Below are 22446 nucleotides of genomic sequence, written 5' to 3' on the forward strand. Positions count from 1 at the left end.
TCTTGTAAGAATTCTGTGAGTTTAGTACTCCCGTCTTTCCGTCTTTTACAGGGAAGAAAGCCAGGGCACAGAGAGGTCAAGTTGCATAAAGTCACACAGCTCGTAATAAGCAGAGCTGAAACTGGAACCAGGTCTGTGAAGCTCTGGGGCCTACCAGGTAGCCAGGAGCTCCCACTACCTCATTCAAAGTGGAGGCGCTACAGAGCCAGGACCTAGAATGGACCCCACCATGTTTCCGCTGAGGCCCCCCAAGGACCCCCAGCCTGCGACTAAGCACATTTCACAATCTGGGCATCCAGAAACCAGATGGGTCACTGGCAAGCACGAGAACCCCGGAGCACTCCCGTCATGCCTAGGGAACATCTTGCATGGGGCTGACTGAAAAATGATTCTTCCGGGAGCGGCTGTGGCAGGGCCTCCCTGTGGGTAATTAGTGAGTGTGATTGATCACTGCTGAGGAGGCTGGGTGGCTCATGACAGGGTACGGCAAGTTATTGGGTGTATCTGGGTGTCAACACCCAGTTCGGGTGGCCCCTGGAACTCTTCCTCCTCAGGCTGGAGGGAAGTGAGACCCCGCTCACTAGATCTGCCCTGTGCCAGGCACTTTGTTTGGCGGGACTTGAGGCCCCCCCCAACCCCTCCTTGGTGAGTTTCCTTCCCCCTTCAGCAACATTGAGGAAGAGTCCTTCCTTTTACATCTCTGAATTTTTGACATGCCTTTGGGATAGGGCAGTGATTCAACTTGGTACCAGATAGGAAGCTAAAAGACTCAAATCTCAATCCTGCTCTATGCTCTGTTCTTAGGCAAAGTCACACCTTCTCTGAGAAACAAGAGTTTGAAAGTCCCTTTGCACCCTACATGGAACCCAAAAGTCCTCAAATGATGGATGAGACACATCTACTTAGTCTCACTGGGAGTTTCAAGTGGCCCTCAGCCAGAAAGCTGTGGCCATCGAGAGTCCAACAGGACTTGGGATGAAATCCACTTCACCACCCTGGGCTTCCTCCGTGCTGGTGCCCAGAATGATACATGGTAGAGTCAGGAGGCCAAGAGCCTGGCTGGGTGTGGAACAGCTGGTACCACACCCATCCCGTGCTGTGGGCCCAGAGTGAGCTGCTGGAGCAAGGCCCCACCCACATGAGAGCCCCTGCATAGGCGGTTTGCACATCCCCACAGTCTTGAGACAGAGGCCTCAGGAAGGGAGGCTTATCATCTTGATGTTCCAGCTCCTCTCTCATGATCTTGGATTTAACTCTCTCCCAAATAGTGGAGAAACTGGGCCAGGGAGGTTCTGAGGACACAGTCTCGAGAAGGTTCTTGATGCTAGAAACCAGAGACCTTTGTTCTAAGCTTGATGTCATGCATGAGATAGTCGCTGGTTGGCCTTAGGCAAGCCAGTGGCCCTCTCTGTGGCTCAATTTTTCCTGCTATCACATGGGGGAGAGTCATACGTTCCCTCCCTACTTTACAGGGGCGTTGCAGGATCAGGGGTGATGACAAACGTATGAGAAGCATGCTGAAAAATACAACACGCCATGCAAATGTGAGGGATTATCAAATCTCTGACTTGAGTTTCCTCCTTAGGGGGCTGGCCTTCCTCGAAACAAGGCAATGTATGCAAAAACCCTGGCACACAGTAGGTAGGCAAGCTCTGGGAGCTGTTCCAGGCTTATGCTTTGGATCCTGCTGCTCCTCTCCTCTGGAAGATCCAAGGTCCTCCCCACCTGCCTCCCCGCTCTCTTTCCCCCTGCAGTCCTCTTCTTGACCACGCCCCGTCACTCCCCAAAGTTCAGGCAGGTCAGGCTTCTGCTTCCTTTTCTTCATAGCTTTCTTCACCTATCTGACCTTAGCTGTTTGTTTGTTTTTGTGGTCACGTCTGTCTTGCTATTATTAAGATTGCAAACAGCATGACATTGGGGGTGACCTTCTTGTCTTGTTGGCCCAGCACAAGGCCTGGCACGTAGAAGTTACTTGACAAATAGTTGTTAAAATGAGGGAGGGATGCCACCCCTATTTATTGAGTTTTTCTTGTCTTCTACTTCCCTTTTTGGAACTTAGTGGTTGGTGGAAAAGTGATTAGTTGTGGAGTTAGATACCAGGAAGCCTGACTTTGTAACTCACTTGGCCAGTCACCTAGAACAGGTCCCTGTACATCTGTGCTGTCTATTTCCTGGTCTGTAAAGTAGAGATAATAACACATGATGTACGTGGGGAGGCCCTGCAAGATAATGAATGTGAAAGTCAAGGCAAGGGGTTATTACACTGTCTCTTTTTTGTTTTTGACATAGAACTTTGTTCACAGCCCGGAGGCTTAGGGAGGATGTTAATTTAAGAACCTCGGGCAGAGTCTCCCCTTGACTGTCATTTGGGGCTTCTGAGATGATGGTGGTCATGATGATGGTGATGATGATGGCTGTTATTTACTGAGTGATTATTCTCTGGCAGGCTCAAGGCTAAGCACATTTCCTACGTTAATGTACTTAATTCTTCTAACAGCCCATGAGATTAGCCCCACTCTAAAGTAGCCAGCCCCGGTGACTCCATCACCTGACTGCGTTTTAATTTTCTTCACAGCACTTATCACTGACTAAAATTAACTCATTTACCTCCTTGTTTATGGTCTGTCTTCCCCAATTAAACTGTAAGTTCCATGGGAGCAGAGCCTTATCTGTCTTGTTCTTGGCTGATTCCCCAGGGCCTAGAAGAGTTCTTGACTGGGCACAGAGAAGACATTCAATAGACCCATTTAACAGATGAGGAAATAGCTAAGTCCTCTTGCTATCCCCTCCTCCCCCATTTCTCTTCCTCCTTCTGGTAGCAACTGAGGAGTTCTGCCTTGGACAGGGGCATCAACAGACAGTTTGTGGAGGCCCTTGGGAAGAAGTCTCTTGGCCTCCCCTCTTTGTTCTGGCTTTGTCACCCCTAAGAAGGGCTCAGTCCTTAGAACTCTTCACATCTCTCACCCACCGGGCCCTCAATCCTCAATTCCAGCATTAAGAGAACAGGGTAGCAGAAGTTCTTGGATTTCTTTAGCACACAAGACCATGCTAATCTTATCCGTAGTCAAGACTTTCTGGAAGCCAAATGCTTAGCCTTGGTACATGAAGTTGATCAGTAGCATGAGCAGGCATGGGGACCAGGATGCTGGGGCTCCCAGCTCCTGGCCAGAAACTTCCATCCTCTTACTTTCTTACTCAGTCCCTCCTGCCTTGTGTGGATAGAAATTCTCTGTCTCTCTGTCAGTGGACCATTGGTTCAATGTGGTCTAGAAGAGGGGAATTTCCAGAATAAGAAAGGCATCCTGAAAGGAGACTAGCATCAGGGCGGGGGAGGGGGAAATGTCTTTGAGTCCAACAGGTCCAGGTTTAGGCTGAGTTTCCACTACCTACCAGCTAAGTGATCTTGAGCAGGTGATATTACCTGTTCGAGTCTCAATTTCCCCAAGACCTATCTCTCAGGACTATGGCCCAGAGATAAGATAGTACAGAAAAACAGCTGGCACCATGTCTGCCTATGGTAAACACCGCAGGTCCAACAGCCGCTATGCAGCTGGGACTCGACTCAGGGATCCCAGCAGGATGGATTGGAGACCCTCATCCGCCAGAAAAACCTCCCAGATGAACAGTAAACTCTGACCTTTTGTTCCTGACGGGACCTCATCATTGTCTTCGAACTTTAACATTTAAATAGGGTAAGAGATAACTAATAGCTCATCAAAGCTGATAACGGACATTCCAGCAGAAGTCAGCAGACGGCAGCTCTAGGCCCTGATCTACCACTGACTTGTGGGGTGACCATTGTCTGAAACCACTTCACAGCCCCTTGATGTCTGGCTCCAAGCTGGGTCCAGAGACCAAAATGGCTTTCATGTATGAAGTACTTATTACTTGGCAGGGTCGGTTCTAATTTCTCATCTGGTGATGCCCTCAGTCCTCATAATCTCATAATCCTACGTGTTGGATGCTTTTATGACACTCATTTTACAAATGAGGAATAGTGCTTCGCACTGGGGATCCCAGCTGGCAGGGTGGGGTTGGGGGAGGGGTCCACCACCGCCTTTCCCTGCTTCTCCCATGACACATTGGTTGGGGAGTTTCCTTTAGCCTGGGGCTGGGGCCAGCTACCCTGGGTCTGGTCTGTAAGTTCTTCTATCCCTGGGCCCAGGAGGCAGGGAGGAAGAGCCTCCCTCTTACTTCTTCATCTTAATGCCCCTGATTTATTGCAGCAGAAACTCGGGGTGTGCCTCCCTTTCCGCACCTCTGAAGCAGGAAGGTTTCTATCATTTCTCTTTCCTGTGTGACAGCTCTCTCTCCCTCCCTCCCAGATCCAGTGCCCTGCACCCTGGGACCCAGGGAGATGGGGACAGGGGTGGGGCGGTGCTCTGGGCCCTGGGTGAAGCCCCTGGCAGAGCCATCGCCTGCCTGCATCCTGCCTGGGTGTGGTCTGGTTGCTGTTCCCACTCTGTGTCTGGGAATGTAGGCCTGAGCTGCAGGCCAGCGTGAGGACACTTCTTTGCTCACCCACAACTCTGCCACGGTGCCTGAAATGTCACCCTTTCTTGCAAAACAGTGCGGCTCAGTGGAAAGCTCACAGCTTTGGTACTAGACAAGCCTGGGCTTAAATCCTTGTTGTGCTGTGGACCAACTGGGTGATCTTGGGCATTTTCTTACCCTCTGCAAGTCTCAGGCTCTCTCATTTGTAAAACAAAGCCAATGATCCTTATGTCGTAGTTTTCTAGAAGGAGCAGAGTTTAGGGATGGAGAGCATGCTAACATATTCTGGTAAATGTCAGGTGACATTGTTCCTGTGTCCCTAACATGAGAGAGTCTAAGAGGCTCATTTCAGACAGGGGGCATCAGGCCATGAAGTGCCCATTTCATCACTGGGGTTCCCTTGTCCCCGTCTAGCCACTCCCATCTTCTCAGATGCCTCCCCCCTTCATACACTCTTCACTCTAAAGTGAACACACTGGAACTTTCCCACCTCTGGCCTTTGCTCACCATCAAGAGCACATTTTACAGCAGTGGTTCTCAAAGGGTGGTCCCCAGACTACCAGCATCAGTGGCACCAGCCTGGGGAGCTTGTTAGAAATGCAAATTCCAGCTACCCCAGACTTATCAAATCAGAAATGCCAGGGGTGGGGCCCAGAAATCTGTTTTTAAAAACAAGCCTTCCGCGTCGTTGTGATGCCCTTCAGGTTTGAAAACCCCATCCCCAGTCACAGCCTCATTCTACTGGAGCTTGAGAGCGCTGGGGGCTACTCACGAACTAGGACCTTGAGAGAGCCCCCTAACTTCTGCGAGCTTCGGCTTCCTTGTCTATAAAATAGGGACAAGAAGAGCACCCGCCTTACTTGGTTGTTGTGAGAATTCAGGGAGAGAATTCGTGGAAAGTGCTTAGCTCAGCACCTAAAACATGGCTGATGCTTGAAAAAGGTTAGGTATGACTTTTAATAATGACATCATCATTATTCTGCATCATGTCGCTATCCCGATGCCCCCCCTTCACATGTCTGCATGATATCATTCCCAGTACTGAGGGCCCCCAAGTAAAATGTCTTTTTCCTTTGAAGACCCTCTCCTTGATCTCTTTCCTTTGAGCCCATGTGGCTTGACTCTTGGGCCACCTGCCTTGTATGTATCTGAGTTTTCAGCACAGAGCTGGGTTCTGCCTCGTCCGGTGCCCTACAGCATCCCCTTCCCTTCCCCCACAAGTTCCTGGCATCTGGGCAGCTGCCCCGGCCCTCCGCAGTCCATGTTGGTCTGAAATGCCACTTCCCAAGACCAGGTTCTGCCCACCGGCTTCCTCACCACACTCCCTAACTTGCAACGATGGCCAGCCTCCTGTGTCTTTCACTCTCTGGAGAGGAACTTCTCACACTGGATTATCTAGAAACTTTGTTCTCTGCAGCTTGTCATGATTTCCTATCCTCCTTATGCTAAATCACCTTGAATAAGTATCTACACAGAAGCATTTTACTGAATCCTCTGCGAAGCTTTGCAAGGTTGGGATTAGGGTCTTGGTGTCCTAGATGAGGGGACTCATGCCTCAGGTCGATAGCCACAGGTCATGGCCACATTTGTTATAGACTGAAAGCATCTAGCTCCCAACTTTGGGTATGTTCTACTGCCCCAAGCTGTCCAAATGGGGCAGAAGAAGGGTCAAGTTGGCAAGACTGGTAACTCTTTGAATTCCTGGGCATTGGCTGGAGGCTGACCTTCCCTGGACCTTCCTCTGGGACAGCCTAAATCTGACCTTCCCTGCTTGCCTTCCAGTTTCAGGTCTGTGCGACTGCTGAAGAATGACCCAGTCAACTTCCAGAAGTTCCCTTACACGAGTGAGGATGAGGCCTGGAAGACCTACCTGGAAAACCCACTGACAGCCGCCACGAAGGCCATGATGAGAGTCAATGGGGATGATGACAGCGTCGCGGCCCTGAGCTTCCTCTATGACTACTACATGGTACATTTGCCCCCCCGTGTTTCCCTCTGACTGAACATACACCCTTGCTCTCAGGCCTCCTGGCCCGACAGCCCACCCTCGGCCCCACACCATGCTTTTTCTCTCCTCTGGGTCTTCCCACAGGCTGTTGCCTCGGCCTGACCCCTTCCCCTTTCCCCTGACTAAACCTTCCTCTCCGCTCTGGATCTCAGTTTCAAGGTCACCCCATTCCTTCACTGAGAAGAGGGAAGACTTAAGTTTTTCATTCTGTTTCTCTGGGAACCCTCAGCAACTCCCATCATTGTCTTTGACTCTGTCTTTTTTTTTTTTTTTTAAGATTTTATTTATTTATTTGACAGACGGAGATCACAAGTAGGCAGAGAGACAGACAGAGAGAGAGGGAAGCAGACACCCTGCCGAGCAGAGAGCCCGATGTGGGACTCAATCCCAGGACCCTGAGATCATGACCTGAGCCGAAGGCAACGGCTTTAACCCACTGAGCCACCCAGGCGCCCCTTGACTCTGTCTTTAGAAAGTTGCTGACCATACATTTTTTTCCTTCATCTCCCCTATGACTGAGCTCTTGGAGGACAGGAAGCACGTGGTGATCATTACACAGTCCTCAGCACCCCATCCTGCTTGCCACACGCGCCGCACCCAGTGTGTATTGATGGAAGGGCTCAATGCCTCCGCCACGCACAGCCCCTCACAGCGGCACGCCCGGCCTGCCTTCTTCTTTCTGCCCCTGTCCCTTAGATCATCCCAGTTGCTCTGTCATCCCCACCCCACCACCTAGAACATGCCTTCTGCTCCCGACTCCTTTCCTTTTCTTCCCAAGGTCACTTCCCTTTGGAAGCTGGGCTGCCACATCACCTGTCCCTCTCTGGAGTGTCTGCTTCTCCTCCCTATCCTTGCTGCCATTCTATGTAACGTAACCCCTCTTGACAGACCGTCGTTATGGTTCTCTAATTGTTTCCAGGGCCTTGGCCTTGACTCTGGGAGACTGTCAGCACCTGAAAACAGGATTGAGGACCTCCTCTATCTGAGCAGTGGGCAATCACAGGTGCATAACACAGTCCCAGAGCCCCTTTTCCGGTTCCTCTGCCAGACACTGCCCATGGATTCCAGCCTGACTTCTCTCTGGGGCATAGGAGACTGAAGAATCTTTCTCAAGCTAGTACTCCAGGCAGCCCCTACCCATCCGTCTGAAATGTCCCACGATAGCAAACTTTCTCATTCTCCCTGGGCCCGGTGATTGCTCCAAGAGACTTTCCCAGATTTGAGAATGGGAAACATAAACAGCCAATTATTGAGATAGCTGGCTTTGAACTTGAAGATTTAAAGCCACCTTGTAAATAAGCCCTCAAATTTACTGACCCAAGAAATATTTTATCTACCTTACCCCAAGGGGGAACGCACCCTGTCCGTGTAAACTCACAGGCCAAGGATAGGAAGTGTGGTCTTGGATACAAGAAGGCCCCAAATTTTCTTTCTGGCTTTGGTTCTCACCCTGGAGCGGTGTGGTTATGCTACCTTACTTCCTCTGCAGTAGACCAGCAGCGTGCTGATAGTGTTTGGCCCAGGCCGATGGAAAAGAAATTTGAATTGACTATCTCATACTGGAGACGTAGTGGGAGCCAGAATCCTTGGCCTGGATTTAACCCCAAGCCTGGAATTTACAGGTTGGACCATATTGTAAAATCCATCTTCCTGGGCCATTCCTAGAGCCAGAATGGTGGGGACAGGTTCTGGAGGTCATGGTTGTAGTGAAAACACCTGTCCTACCTCTCCATTTCAAGAGGACTCTGGGTTCAGAACAGTGGGTAATAAGGACAGGGTCTCATGATGTACAGAGAGCGCTGAGTTGGGAGTTTAAGACCTGACCCGGCCACGCCACAAACAGGCGGTGTGGTTTTGGGTAATATACTTCTAAATGTAACAGTGTTTGGTTTCTTCCTGAAAGCCAGGCTCTGTGCCAGGTGCCTTCCTGCATGCTCTCCCACGGAGAGTGAGTAAGAGCCCAGGCATTGGAGTCCCTAGGCTGGGTTAGAGACCAGGTTCTGGCTTTATTAGCCAGAGGTTGAAATGACCTGAGTGCTCTAAGATATGACAACATTATAATTATGAAATTCACATTTAGATAGAGTTTTCCATGTGCTAGGTGCTGGCTAAGCATGCACAGTGATCTCTGGAGTGGGTTTTACTGTTATTATCCTTATACAGATGAGAACAATGAAGCAGAGAGAGGTTAAGGGACTTGCCCCTCGGGTTACATAGCCAATATGTGGCATATCTGGGAATTGAACCAAGAAATCTGGATCTAGAGTCCATGCTCCTAACCACTGAGACAACAGAGCCTCTCTGGGCCTCAGTTTCCTCATCTATGTAATGGAAATGACATTAGTAGCTATCACAGAGTGGTATAGGGGTTAAATTGGAGACTACACAGAAGGCACTTAATGCAGGGTCAAGTACACAAGAAGTACTAGACTGAAAAACAGCAAGCAAGGGTCACCTCTCTAGCTCAGTCTGTAGAAAATGCAACTCTTAATCTTGGGGTTATGTGTTTGAGCCCCACATTGGGTGTAGAGAGTACTTACAAATAAAATCTCAAAAATAAAAACCAGCAAGGGGCACCTGGGTAGCTCAGTCATTAAGCAACCAACTCTTGATTTCAGCTCAGTTCATGATCTCAAGGTTGTGGAATCAAGCCACATGTCAGGTTCCTCACTCAGTGGGAAGTCTGCTAGAGATTCTGTCTCTCCCTCTCCTTCTGTCTCTCCTTAACCCCCTCCCTTTCTCTCTCTCTCTCTCTCAAATAAATTATAAATCTTAAAAAAAACAAAAACCAAAAAAACAGCGAGCATTATTTTTACTACTAAATCTCCAAATACCCTTGAAATAAGTATTATAATCCCCCACTTGAAATATGAAGAAACTTAGTCTCAGAAAGGTAGAGTCATTCATTCAGGATGAATTCATAGTACTTTTAATTGGTAAAGTTAGAACTTAAGCCAGATCTGCCTGACTTCAAGTTCCTTGATGCCCAGCTGCCGATCTTGGGTTACTTCCTACTCTCTAACTTGGGACTCAGGCTGAATGATGGCTGGCCCACTCCAAAAACCGGCAGATTTTCCCCCAGTGATCAAGGCAGCTCCTCTCTCTGGCCAAGTCCACCGGACAGGGATTATCTTGCCATAAATGTATAAATCCCTCTTTTCTCTCCACTCAGGGCCCCAAGGAGAAGCGGATCCTGTCCTCTAGCACTGGGGGCCGGAACGACCAAGGAAAGAGGTGAGGTTTGCCCAGCCCCCCATCTCAGCCCTTTTCTCATGCTCGCCTCCACCTCTGGGCTCTTAACCATCAGGCACAGAAGGCTCAGTGCCTAGGGCCCACGGGACTCTTAGGGCCCATGGAAGTGTTAGAATTTATTTTAAAATCAGAAGAAAGTGATGAATATAATCCAACCTGGATTACACCTATCTTTATGCCAGTGCAGTTGTAAAAGGTATTTTAAAATATTTTTTATGGAGGAAGGAGTCTGTGAAGGCAAGAGCCTAGGGCCCACCAAGTGATGATGAAACCGTGGTCCATGTGAGAGGCTCACACACACTCACAGGAAGCCTGCAGCCCCTGTGGGCTAGAGTTTACAGAAAACAAACTTCAAAGCCAAGGTCCAGGAATAAGCCCTGAAGACAGCTTTTCTATCCTAACTCCCAAACCCACCTCCCTGTGGAGGGAGACCTGGCCTGGGGGAGGGGCACCTGGATTCCAATATTTCTTTCCTCTGGCTCTCTTGGGCCTCTTCCCTGGTATCCTGAGCACCTCGGGGCACTGATGTTTCCCTCCTCCTAGAAGGCAGCCCGGGCCAGGCTTACTGCGAGATCGGTGCTAGACGGACCCTGCCCTTTCTCTACTCTTCCTTCCAGCAACCTCCCCCCTGCCCCTCCCCTGCCTACCTCTGCTGGGAAAACATCTAGGCTCCTCTCTGCCTTCCGGAAAATCCAAGTTGCTAAAGCAGGCATTACCGCTCACACAGCCACCTCAGGGCCCCTCTAAGATAGGAACCGTAGAGTTATGCATGGGCCTTTTCTGAAAACTAATTTTTAAAAATGTTGTTAGCTTTTCTGATGACAAAAGTAATACCCGTTGGTTACAGAGTATTCAAACTCTATAGAAATGTATAAAGTAGAAAGTAAAAGTTTCCTGTAATCCTACTCCCTGCCCACCTTAACAGTTTGGAGTGTATCCTTCTAGACCTTTTTCTCAACATATATTAACTGTACCGCGTTAACTGTAATATCATGTCCCCTCTCCTCCCACACATACACACATACTGTGTAGATAAATCAATGCAGTTGTTTTAAGGTGGGGACATTTGATTCTGGATAAGAAATAAATGACCTTTCAGTTTTTAAAACGACCAAGTACTGTAAAAGATAAAGCAGATGTTTGTTCCCCTCTACCCTGAGCCCTCCTCCCTGCTCATCCCTGTGACAAATTGGCTTATTACTGTGTCTTGCTTCATGCATATTGGGAAGATCTAACATTACGTGGGATTAAAGGTCAGTGGGTCTGCATGATGGTCACCCTCCAGTCCAGATGAGGGTCCCCTCGCCCCTCAGAGAGAAGAGGTGCACTCACCCAGCCCTCCTCTCTCCCCAGGTACTACCATGGCATGGAATATGAGATGGACCTCGCTCCCCTTGAAAGCCCCACGCATCTCATGAAATTCCTGACAGAGAATGTGTCTGGAGCCCCAGAGTACCCAGATGTGCTCAAGAAGAATAACCTGATGAGCTTGGAGGGGGCCGTGCCCACTCCGGGCAAGGCAGCTCCCCTCCCCGCTGGCCCCAGCAAGCTGGAAGCTGGCTCTGTGGACAGCTACCTGCTGCCCACCAGTGATATGTACGATAACAGCTCCCTCAACTCCTTGTTTGAGAGCATTCCTGGGGTGCCACCCACACAGCGCTGGCAGCCTGACAGCACCTTCAAAGATGACCCACAGGAGGTGAGGGCCCACCCCGTACCCCTCACAGCATCCCTGGATATGTGCATGTCTGTGCAGAAGGAGAGAAGACAGTGAGGAGATCAGAGGTTTGGAATCCTGGGAATAAAAAGTCCTAGAGCCGAGGCAGGTCTGCCATGTACTGTTGTCCCAGTTGTACACTGCATAACCTACACAGCTATATGGGACAGCTCTGGGATGAGGCTCCAGCAGCCCGAACGTGGCCATTTATTCTCTCTGAATTGTGTTTTTCTGCAGTCGCTGCTCTTCCCAGATATCCTGAAAACGTCCCCAGAACCCCCGTGTCCAGAGGACTATCCCAGCCCCAAGAGGTAACAGCCCCTCTGGAACCTTGGCCACTTGGACTGTAGGCAGAGGCTACAGACAGAGCCCCACACCATCCCCAGAGCAGGCATCGTCAGTGAATGAAAAGAGGGGAGTGAAGGCACGTGAAAGGAGAGAGGCAGATTTCCACACTTCTTTCTTGGGCTGTGACAGAGAGCTCAGAGCCCTGTTAAAAAACTGAGGATCTGTTGCCCTTCGTCTCCCCTGAAGCTCTGTCTCCCCTCAGGGCTCTCTCCAGTTTCCATTATTTGTTATTCAGCAAGATTGTGGCTCAATGAAACCACTAAATAGAAACTCCAAAAATGAGGAGACTGAGGCCCAGGGAGGTAGAATGGTTTCCCGAAGTCCCACAGCAAATCCACAGCACACCCTCTGCCTCCTACGGCACTGCCTTCCAGGATCCTCCTGCCTGATTGCTCAGGCCTCACTGTCCTCCCCCTCTCCTCCCTGCAGTGACTTTGAATATACCCTGGGCTCCCCCAAAGCCATCCACATCAAGTCAGGGGAGTCGCCGATGGCCTACCTCAACAAGGGCCAGTTCTACCCCATCACACTGCGGACCCCGGCAGGCGGCAAGGGCCTTGCCTTGTCCTCCAACAAAGTCAAGGTATCTTGTCCCCGGAGCAGCTTGGCTAGGATGGTTAGGCCGGCCTGGACTGACAAGGACCCTAGGGAGAGGGTGCCCCTGCCATGGAGTGGGGGACACAGAGGCGAAAGGGCAGGAGGGCTGCACCAAGGCCCCGGGAGGGGACTGGGACTAGCTGGGCCTTTCCTGAGGCTGAGGGTCATGGCGGCCCCCTGTGCTTGCAGAGTGTGGTGATGGTGGTCTTCGACAACGAGAAGGTGCCCGTGGAGCAGCTGCGTTTCTGGAAGCATTGGCATTCCCGGCAACCCACTGCCAAGCAGCGTGTCATCGACGTAGGTGAGAGCCCCCCCAGGCCCCCTTCCCATTCTCTTGGACTCTCCCTGTTTCTCTCTCTCTTCATTCTCTCTCTCTCTCTCTCTCTCTCTCACACACACACACACACACACACCCATAGCCCAATCAGGTCTTTCTGGCCCTGCCCCCTTCCCCAGCCCCCTGTGATCTCTGCAGGACTGAGTTCTCACCCCAGCTGCCTGCCTGGCCCCCGTCTGCAGGTCCTGCACTGAGGGGGGGTTGTAGGGATTTGCATCTGTGGGCTGGAAGCAGGGGCCTCTTTTCTGTTTGCTTTGGGTAAACAGTGCCCTAGAGACCCCAGGAGTGTCTGATAAATAGACCCCTGGGAGGCTGGCCTTTGTGTCCCCCCGGGGGTCGGCCTTAGCCCATTGAGATACAAATGCCTAAGACAATAGGAGCCCCGTTTGGAAAGTTGGAAGGACAGTGCAAGGCAGTTCTGCTTTGGGAGCTGGGCCCCTGGGGTTCTGTCAGCTGGGAGGGGGCCGGGGAAGGGACACAGGGAAGGGACTAGGGTGCTACCTTATCTCTGTCCTGGGCCCTGAGATGTGTGGGAGGTACCGCCCATCCTCCGGCCTCCAGGTTCTGACTCCATCACTCTTTTCTTGACTGTGTGACCTGTGTCACCTCCCCTTTCTGGGCCTCAGTTTTTCCAGCTGTCAAGTGGGATAGGGCCAGCTGCCCTTCCTGCATCCAGTGCTGTTTCTTCTGCCTTGAAGTCTCATGCGCTGGAGAACGGATCACTAGGGACACTCCCATGACTTGTCTGAGAGACCACACAGCCAGTGGGGCAGGAGCCTGTGTCCAGGGGCCAAAGCCGAGCTCCAGTCCTTGCTGTGCCTTTTTTTGAAAGATGTGGGAGCCTGGCCAAGTGACCAGACTTCTCTGAGCTTCATTTTCTTTCCACATTTAAACTGAGGATTCATTGTGTCCTTGTGAGGATTAAGTGAGGGCTCGCCATCCTGTTCAGTGAGTGGTGGCCATCCCACGGTCTGCTCACTGTCCGTCCAGCAGCTCGGCGTGAGGAGTCCTGGGCTCACTAGTCCCCTTACCACCACTGGCACCGCTCTTACTCCTTCTCCTTGGGAAAGTCCCAATCCCGCTGAAAATGCAAACTTCCACCCAACAGTGATGAGGGCCCGGGCCTAGCTGGCTAACTTAGGGATTCTCTGTGGGGTTTGGGCATATCTGCTTCCCAGGCTGGACCTCAGTTTTCCCATCTGTAACCCAGGGCACAGCCATCAGTCTCCCCTGCCAGACTGAAGCATGGTTCTGTGGGGAGAGGGTAAAAATCCCTGCCGGGAATTAGACTCCACTCCTAAAAGCCTCCTTCCCAGCATGTCCCCAGATCCCTTTCCTCCTGACTCTCCTTCTGGTCTCCTGTGGTTCCAGCGGACTGCAAAGAAAACTTCAACACCGTGCAGCACATTGAGGAGGTAGCCTACAACGCCCTGTCCTTCGTGTGGAATGTCAACGAGGAGGCCAAGGTCAGTGCATGGCCGTGGCAGGGCTGGGTACCTCAGAAGTCCCCAAGTAGGGAACTAGAATTGTGGTAGCTGCTCTGATGAGAGCACCTGTGGAGGAGGCAGGATACAGAGTGGAAGAGAAGCGCAGGCTTCCAGAAAGGCTAGGCCTATGTCCCAGCCCTGTGACCTTGGACCAGTGCCTTGCCTGTAAAGTTGGGATCCAACGATAGCACCAACTGAGGGGTTCACATGAGGATCACGTGCGATAAGTAAAGGGTAGAGGCCATCCTGGCTCAGCAACAGGGGCTGTTATGGTGAATCACACCCACCCATTCACCGGATGGGAAAACCGAGCCACGTGCGAGGTCACACAGCCAGCCACCCATGACGCCAGGTTTCCCGACTTGCAGGCCGGTCAGGGGAGCAGGAAGAATGCTTTGGGTTCTGCTAGAGGAGGCCGAAGTCCCAGCGACTTCACTTCTTATGTCCATAGAAAGGGAACAATAGTCTGCCTCCGGGGGTTGTGGTGAAGATTCTCTAGGATCATGCACGTCTCGGGCCCAGTGCCAGACCCATCCGAGAGGCCTGAAAGTGGAGCCTCTGGTGATTTTTTTCATCGCAGCCGCTTAGTGCCCAAGGCCAACTCGCCGTGTGCCTCTGGGCCTCTCTGTGCCATGCTTGGTTTCCTGTTTGGAGAGCCAGCATTGTGGAAAGGGCACTGGTCTGAGAGCCGGGGCTGGGTGACCTTGGGCCTGTCCTTTGTCTCCTTGGGCCAGGCCCACCCTCTCAGACCAGGGTTGGGTCCAGCTCATGGCAAGGACTTTTCTGGCCTGGACAAGCTGGAGAGCTGGCTGGAGAAAACAGAGCTGAAGGGGGCTCTGAAAACACAAAGGGAGGCACAAAAGTGAGGGATTATTCGTTTTCAAACAGATACCAGGGGCTGAAGGAGGAGCTGGGGCCTCCGGTGCCGGGAGGCGGGGAAAGAGTTTCGTAGGAAGGGAGCGGTGGGTTTCGGTTGGGATTTTCTCACGGGCCCTGAAGCCCCCAGGCGTGGGTCTTTCTCAGGTGTGAGCTGGGTGGGAGCTGCATTAGGGCTGAGTTGGCTGAGGGGGAGGTATGTCTGGTATGCGTCTGGGGGCCTGGCCCCCACAGCTAAGGAGGGAAGGGGGTCCACAAAGGCCCCACACCCCACCCCTACCTGGGCAGGTCAGGATCACTTTCAAGGGAAACGTCCCAAGGATCTGTGGCCAGTCTGGAGTGGGGTCTGGCCCTGGCACCCCAGGGAGGAGTCAGTCAGGTAGACAGTCACCAGACGAGCCTGCCAGGGAGTCTCTGGGCTGGGACTCACCCCACCATCGGCTGGGCCTCCTAGGCTTTGGGTTGAGACTCCAGTGGTCCCACTCACCACAACAGGTCACTGCATGCCCAGCCCGCTAGGGACGCTACGTGCCCTCACAGCCACATGAAGTAGGTTTAATTATCCCCATTTTGCAGGTAAGAAAACTGAGGCTCTGTGAGGTTAGTGCACTTGTCTAAAGCCACATGGCGAGTGAGTGGCCGAGCCCAGCTTCCCAACCCCAGGCCGGGTGGCCCCATGTCCAGGCTCATTCTGCTGGCATGTGGAAACATCCGCAGCTCCCCTCTCTGCTCAGAGCCCCTGTTTCCTTGGCTGTAAAAGGCGGGGGACAGGACCAGTGATGGCTGGAGCTGGTAGGCAAGGGCGCAGAGGGGCAGGGTCTCACCCCTGTGGCTCGAGGCCAGAGGGAAGGTGGTCTTCTAGACCCAGGGGGAACGGGCTATGGCCCTTCCGTACCTCCTCACTCTGGGTGGCAGAACAATGAGGCTCTGGACTTTCATGGAAGCCCCCGAGGGAACCCCTCATCTCCTTCTCAGGGTCTTGATCCTTTGGGCTGCCCTGGGCAGTCTAGTGGGAGCTGCCTCGCCAACTGGGCCACACCCACACCCCCGTGTCCCCTGGAGAAGGCTGGCGTGCCACCCTGAGCCCCGGTCTGGCCGTCAGTGATGGTGATGGGCGCCTTCCATGGGCGCCACTCCCCAGGTGCACAGTAGGCTCCGTGAGCCGTGCTCGAGGGACAGCAGGGCTGGCGCAGGGCCTGCTGTTTCTCCAGCTCCCCTGTCTGTCCCCAGGTGTTCATTGGCGTCAACTGCCTCAGCACAGACTTCTCCTCGCAGAAGGGGGTAAAGGGTGTCCCCCTGAACCTGCAGATCGACACCTATGACTGCGGCTCAGGCGCCGAGCGCCTGGTGCACCGAGCCGTCTGCCAGATCAAGATCTTTTGTGACAAGGTGGCCGGGGTTGGGGGATCTGGGAGGGGGAAAGGCCGGCCCCCACTGGTGTGCCCTCCCCAGCCATGTGGGGTGTGTCTGTCTCTCTCTGCTTCTTGCTATCGGCCTGTCTCCCTCCTCTGTGGGCTTGTCATTGTCTGTCCTGGCCTCGAAGTATATTTTCCTCCCTTTCTCTGTGCTGCTGTCTCCCCTCTGGGTCTCTTTCTGAAGATCTCTTTCTAGATCTCTCCGAAGATCTCTCCACGAGTCTTTCTGTGTCTGTCTCTCTCATGTTTCTCTTTCTTCTCCTTGTCCTTCTTTCACTCCACCTTCCTCATGCTTCTCTGTCTGTTCCTCTCTCTCCACGTCTGTCTGTCTCTCATGGCCTGGACTGACTTCAGACGGGGCTGGGCTGGGCCGGGCCCGGCGGGTTGGGCACTGTTACTTTCCCATTTCCTGGTCTCACTCTGGGAAGACAGCAGCTCTAGAAGCCTGGCAGCCCCAGAAGGCTGGCCCGTAGTTAAGATGCAAGACAGCCAGGCCCTCCCAAGACCCTTGGTGACCCCCCTTCCCCTCTTCCCTGCAGGGAGCAGAAAGGAAAATGAGGGATGATGAGCGGAAGCAGTTCCGGAGGAAGGTCAAGTGCCCCGACTCCAGCAGCAGTGGTCAGTGGGGACGGGCCAGGGGCTGGGCTGGCCTGGGGCAAAGGGGAGATGGAGACTGGAGACTGGGGGTGTGAACGGAGGGGTCCCAGACACAGTGCTTTCCTTTTTCCATCAGGCATCAAGGGCTGCCTGCTGTCCGGCTTCAGGGGCAACGAGACCACATACCTGCGGCCCGAGGCTGACCTGGAGACCCCACCCGTGCTGTTCATCCCCAACGTGCACTTCTCCGGCCTGCAGCGTCCTGGAGGGGTGAGGGTCTCTGGCCAGAGAGGGTCTCAGCCCCTGGCGGGGGGCGGGGAGGGGGCAATCGTCGCTGATTGGTGCAGAGGCCCCTGCCACGCGGCCACAACAGGCCAGTTTAGACGAGTGTGGGTCTGGATATTTTTTACATCAAAATGAAGATACTTTTACTGAATCCCATGGGATTAAAGAATGGACACTTGTTCGGACAATGTTAGTGACCTTTTCTACTGAAGGGAAAGTCAATTGAAGAAATGGGCTTCATAACTGTCGAAGTGTTCATGCGTGGAGCATTCATGGAGGTTTCTAGTTTCTGAGCCCCAAATTAGATGGTGGCTAGCTCCCCGTGGAGTGGACCACGGTGGTCATGGCAAGGCCTGTGAGCGCTCACTATATGCCAGGCTCTGCTCTCAAGGCCCCCCACGCACCACCTCTCACCCCCTCCCTGCCTCCCTATCGGCCAGACGCTGTCATTCTCCCTGGATTCGTGGGGTGGACGTTGAGGCCCAGAGACCAAACCCCACAGCACGGGCAGAGCCAGGGTTTGGACCCAGGCACCAGGGCTTCAGAAGCCGAGCTCGCAAACTCTGGCTACAGCACCTCTCGGGCCGGGGAGCCATCCTTTGAGGTAGATACTCTTGTCCCCTCCATTTTCCAGAGAAGGCCGCACAGCATGTCAGTGGGGGAATCAGGATGGGTGAGCCTGGCTAGCAGTTTGCTTCCATATTAAACAATTTGATTTTCCTTCCATCGAGGATCCCTCCCCTACCGCCGTGTAGGTGAGAACGTTTGCAGAAATAGCTCTTGCTGCCCAAGATGCGTTCAGTGCACTAAGAGTTTATGGAACCGAAAGGGCAGCCAGTACTGATGTGGCTGGTGGCACATACTTAAAACCCTTCCTGTGTCCGCCATCCTCCCATCGCTGCCCCCACCCCCGCCCCGGAAGCGGTTCTGTGACCCCATAGTCTGATGGCTGCATGACTCTAGTTCCACTCCCTAGCCAAAGGGCCCAAGTTAGGAGATGGCCACTCTCTTGGGATTAAGGGCCCTGTGGCCAGGTTGATGGCTGCTCCATGGGGAAGAGAGGGGGCCCTGTTCCCAGCTGCAGGGTGGTGTGCAGTCCTGGCCCTTCTGGGCGAGCTGGGGCTCAGGTGGGGCACACAGGGTCTGCCATATTTCTTCAACGCCTGCTGTGTCCACCGAGTCCCCAACTGGTTCTCCCTGGGGTGGATGCTGCCTTTCGTCCCATGATCGCAGCTCACTTACGAGGACTGAGTTTGAGCAGAATGAGCTGGAAAGGCATTCCAACTGCATCTCCCCTCCCCCCACCTCCCCCCATCAAAGATTGGGCCCCCTCCTCCCAGAAAGCCTCCAGCAGCGGAGGGTCCCTCTCATCTTCCTGCATGTGATGGAAAATGTCTTTCGTCTTCATTGCAGGCAGTGCCCTCGGCGGGTCAGAGCAGCTCCAACAGGTACGGAGAGAAACAGCGAGGGGCCTCCTCACCCCCTCCCCGCCCCCTCCTGGCCTTCCACTGCTTGCGCTGCCCACCCCCACCACAAGCCAGGGCAGGGGCACCGAGGAAGCAGCTGGGAGACTCTTCCCCCAGCCCCCAAGCTAGATTCACACTCCTTTCTCACTGAAACTGCCCATGTTTTTATGGGTTTGTTTTATTTGAAAAGTTGGCGAATCTCTGGCGAGACACATGCTTGTAAAAAGCGAAAGAAGAAGCCTCCGAGATGGTAGAGCAGATGTGGGGAGCAAGGAGGGGACGCTGTGCTGCAGGACTGACTGGGGGGTCCACACCCCACCAAGACTCAGGAGGCGAGGGAGGGGCCTGGTGACTTGTCCCCTCCTGATGTCCTTCTCTCTAGCCTAGAGGTCTGTCTGAGGGGGAGCATGGCCTCACAGGCCCAGGGATGAGAAGGTGGTGGGTGAAAGGGAAAGCTCACTTGTTGTTGGTCTCGGTGTCCTGCCCCCATAAACAAGGGGTACCTTTCAGGAGGGGCTTCCATACCAAATTAGGTCACCTGACCCCCCACCACAGCCCCCATGGGGCAGGCAAGCAGGGGTGTTTGCTCTCCTTGACGGATGAGGAAGCCAAGGCTCAGAGAAGTGAAGAGACTTGGTCAAGCTCACACAGCGCCGGCAGGCTGGCACCTCCGTGTGCCTTACTCCAAATCCCGTAGCCCTGCCCCCTCTCCCCACTGCCCATTCAAGTAGATTCTTTCAAAAAAACCATCCTATTGATGGTGAAACAGTCGTCATTCCCCAAGGCCCTGCTGCACCCCACACGCGGCTCTGGAAGCTGTCTGTATGATCTCCTGCAGCCTCACGACTTTATGAAGTCTTGTTGTCATTGTTTTGTCACCCCATTGGATAGATGGGGACCCTGAGGGACTAAGGGACTCCCCCGAGTCACCCAGCTAGTGAGTGAGATTTGAACCCAGGCTGTCCCAATTCTAGAACCTGCTGCTTGCACTGCCTTCCCACTGCTTTGGGTCTGCCTTCATGGGATCTTCTGCACCCCTGGGGTCCCTTCGGACTCTGGGATCCCCTTGGGTTTCTCACAAGCCCCTCCCTTTCCTTTCTCTCCCCCCTTCCCCCCCAGGTTGCCTCTGAAACGCACCTGCTCACCCTTCGCTGAGGACTTTGAGCCTCTGCCCTCCAAAAAGGCCAAGGAAGACGATCTTCAGAGAGGTACCTTCACTCCCGGCCCATCCATTGTTGGAGCCCACCACAGAGTCCCCAGCTCCCCATGAAACAGGCCCCAAAGCCTCAAACACCTACCGGGACCCAGGCAGCCAGGGCAGCATCCAACCCAGCAGAGAAGGCGCAAGGGGCTGCCTTACTCCTCAGAGTTGGAGTTGGGCCAAGGCTTGAGGGTGGGGTGGGGGCCAGGGGGAAGCCCACGGTGCTTGGAGAGAGGTCCATGGAGCTGGAGGGCTTCTGCCTCCTCTGGCTTTGGTAGACATGGGCATCCTGTGGCAGCTGGCAAAGGCAACAGGCTCATCGTGTTGGGCAAGTGCCCGCCCTCTCTGCTGGGGCCGAGGGTGGGGGGGATGGAAAAGAGTTGGGTTTCCATACCTGGCTTTCTGGCTTCGACAGCCTAAATCTGTGACTTTCTGGGAGAGGGGGACATGCCCAAACCTCTGGGAGGCTGAAGCTGATTATCAAGAAGAAACCAACCAGCAGCTAAGATCAAAAGCTTCTGGCAACCTTGAACTGAGCCTTGTACTACACTAATTTTTTTGTTTTTTGTTTTTTGGGATTTTTTTTGCACTTGGTATTTAAAATGTCATGTCATCAATTCCCCAACAACTCTGTGAAATAGAGGGCAGAGCCACCTCCATTTCCTGTTTGGATAAAATGAAGTTCAGTGATGGGAAAATGTCTTCAAGGTCACCTAGCTGGCAGGCCGTAGAGCAGGGAGGGATTCGAGCCTGCCCAAGTCAGCCCAGTCTGAGAGCGGGACCTGCAGAGCTGGGTGGTATTTCCTATCAGGGTAGACCCTCAGCAGGAATTTGCCCTTTCTGCAGACATCAGCCTTATGGTAAAAATAATATTTGGGCAGGGGGACACCTGGTTGGCTCAGTCTGTCAAGCATCTGCCTTCTGCTCAGGTCACGATCTCAGGGTCCTGGGATCGAGTCCCACATCGAGCTGTCTGCTCAGTGGGGAGTGTGCTTCTCCCTCTCCCTCTGTGCTCTCTCTCTCTCTCTCTCTAAAAAAAAAAAAAAAAAAAAAACCTTAAAAAATAATATTTTTAAAGATTCTCCCATCCCCTGAGGTATATTCCCAGGCTCGTTTGTCCTCCCCTTACCACTAAAACCCACCTCTTTTCCTCTCAGTTCTGTTGTACGTGCGGAGGGAGACTGAGGAAGTGTTTGATGCTCTCATGTTGAAGACCCCAGATCTGAAAGGGCTGAGGAATGCGGTAAGAGGCTCTGGGACCCCCTGCCCCCAGCTCTGGCCGGACCCCCACTCTGTGTTCCTGTCCCCCACCCCTCACGCCACAGTTCTGATTTCACACAGGAAGGCTCTGAGGAGGAATACGCTGGAACCGTGGCTTTCTGATGGTCCACCTGTCCCACCCCATTTAGGGGGGGCCTCCAGGCCTGGCTGGTGGGGGCGTGCCTCTGGGATGTTATCTCCCAGCCAGAACCCTGGCTCCACCCTGGGAGTCACACACACCATAAATCCTCCTTAATCTGATGGCTGCTGTCTGACAGGCCAGAGCTTTTTGTTGGCTTTGCAAACCTGTTTCTGTTTTAATGGGAATGAAACCCAAAAAGGCCAGGCCCCAGAGATACTCTTCTTTCCCTTCCAGGGGGGCCTCATTCCTGCAGCTTGTGGTTGGCTGGGGGGGCCCGGGGAGGGAGGGAAGTGGCAGCAAAAGGTGGTGTCTCGGCAAGGAGACCTTCCCCGGCCCTCCCCCAAACTACCAGAGAGCGGGTGAAACAGCTTTGAATGAGACCCACAGCAGCTTTGTGGCTCAGCGAAGAACTGAGGAAACATGAGTCTCCGCCAGGGCCAGCTGGGCTCGAAGGCTGAACCACACAGGACGGCCGGAGGGTTCCAAGATGGCGGGCCGGGGAAGGGAGAGTGAACCGATAGTAACACCAGCTACCTTTTACTGAAGACCCACTATGTGCCAGGCATTTTTGTCAGGCATGCAGCGTTTGCTAGCTCACCAAAATCTCCTAACACCCCCCAAAGTGGGTACTGTTATTATCTGTTCATTCTCATGAGGAAACAGCCTCCCAGCCATCAGGCGACTTACCCAAGTGGCTAGAAGTGACAGAGCTGAAGTCCAGCCCAGGCTCTCCCCACTCTGCGTTACCCTCCTGGTCCCTTTACAGATTGTCCTCCCTGCTTGGTTGGCACCAGCCCCAGAAGCTGGCCTCACGAAAGTCCATTAATGTTATCTGAACATTAACTCAGAGTCTTTGGGTTGGACCATACCTAAAAGGGTCCCCATCTCATATTTGAGCTCTGTTCCCAGTAGCTCTTCCAAGTGGATACCCACTCTTGACTTGTATACTCCCAGGGATGGAGAG

At 53.2% G+C, this 22446-nt stretch overlaps 1 protein-coding gene across 1 annotated transcript in view; it reads left to right on the forward strand.

Annotated features, from left to right (window-relative positions):
• GRHL3 (grainyhead like transcription factor 3) overlaps positions 1-22446 on the forward strand; it is a 34504-nt gene that overhangs the window by 5930 nt on the left and 6128 nt on the right. Inside the window, exons 2-14 of the mRNA XM_044237440.1 lie at positions 6277-6463; positions 9675-9736; positions 11108-11453; positions 11709-11782; positions 12249-12402; positions 12606-12717; positions 14125-14219; positions 16347-16505; positions 17071-17149; positions 17265-17398; positions 18827-18861; positions 19999-20087; positions 21238-21323. Coding sequence (XP_044093375.1) covers positions 6277-6463; positions 9675-9736; positions 11108-11453; positions 11709-11782; positions 12249-12402; positions 12606-12717; positions 14125-14219; positions 16347-16505; positions 17071-17149; positions 17265-17398; positions 18827-18861; positions 19999-20087; positions 21238-21323 — 1612 coding nt within the window. The remainder of the gene's footprint in view (positions 1-6276; positions 6464-9674; positions 9737-11107; positions 11454-11708; positions 11783-12248; positions 12403-12605; positions 12718-14124; positions 14220-16346; positions 16506-17070; positions 17150-17264; positions 17399-18826; positions 18862-19998; positions 20088-21237; positions 21324-22446) is intronic.

The sequence above is a fragment of the Neovison vison genome, chromosome 2 (genome assembly GCF_020171115.1).
Source record: "Neovison vison isolate M4711 chromosome 2, ASM_NN_V1, whole genome shotgun sequence".
Lineage (NCBI taxonomy): Eukaryota > Metazoa > Chordata > Mammalia > Carnivora > Mustelidae > Neogale > Neogale vison.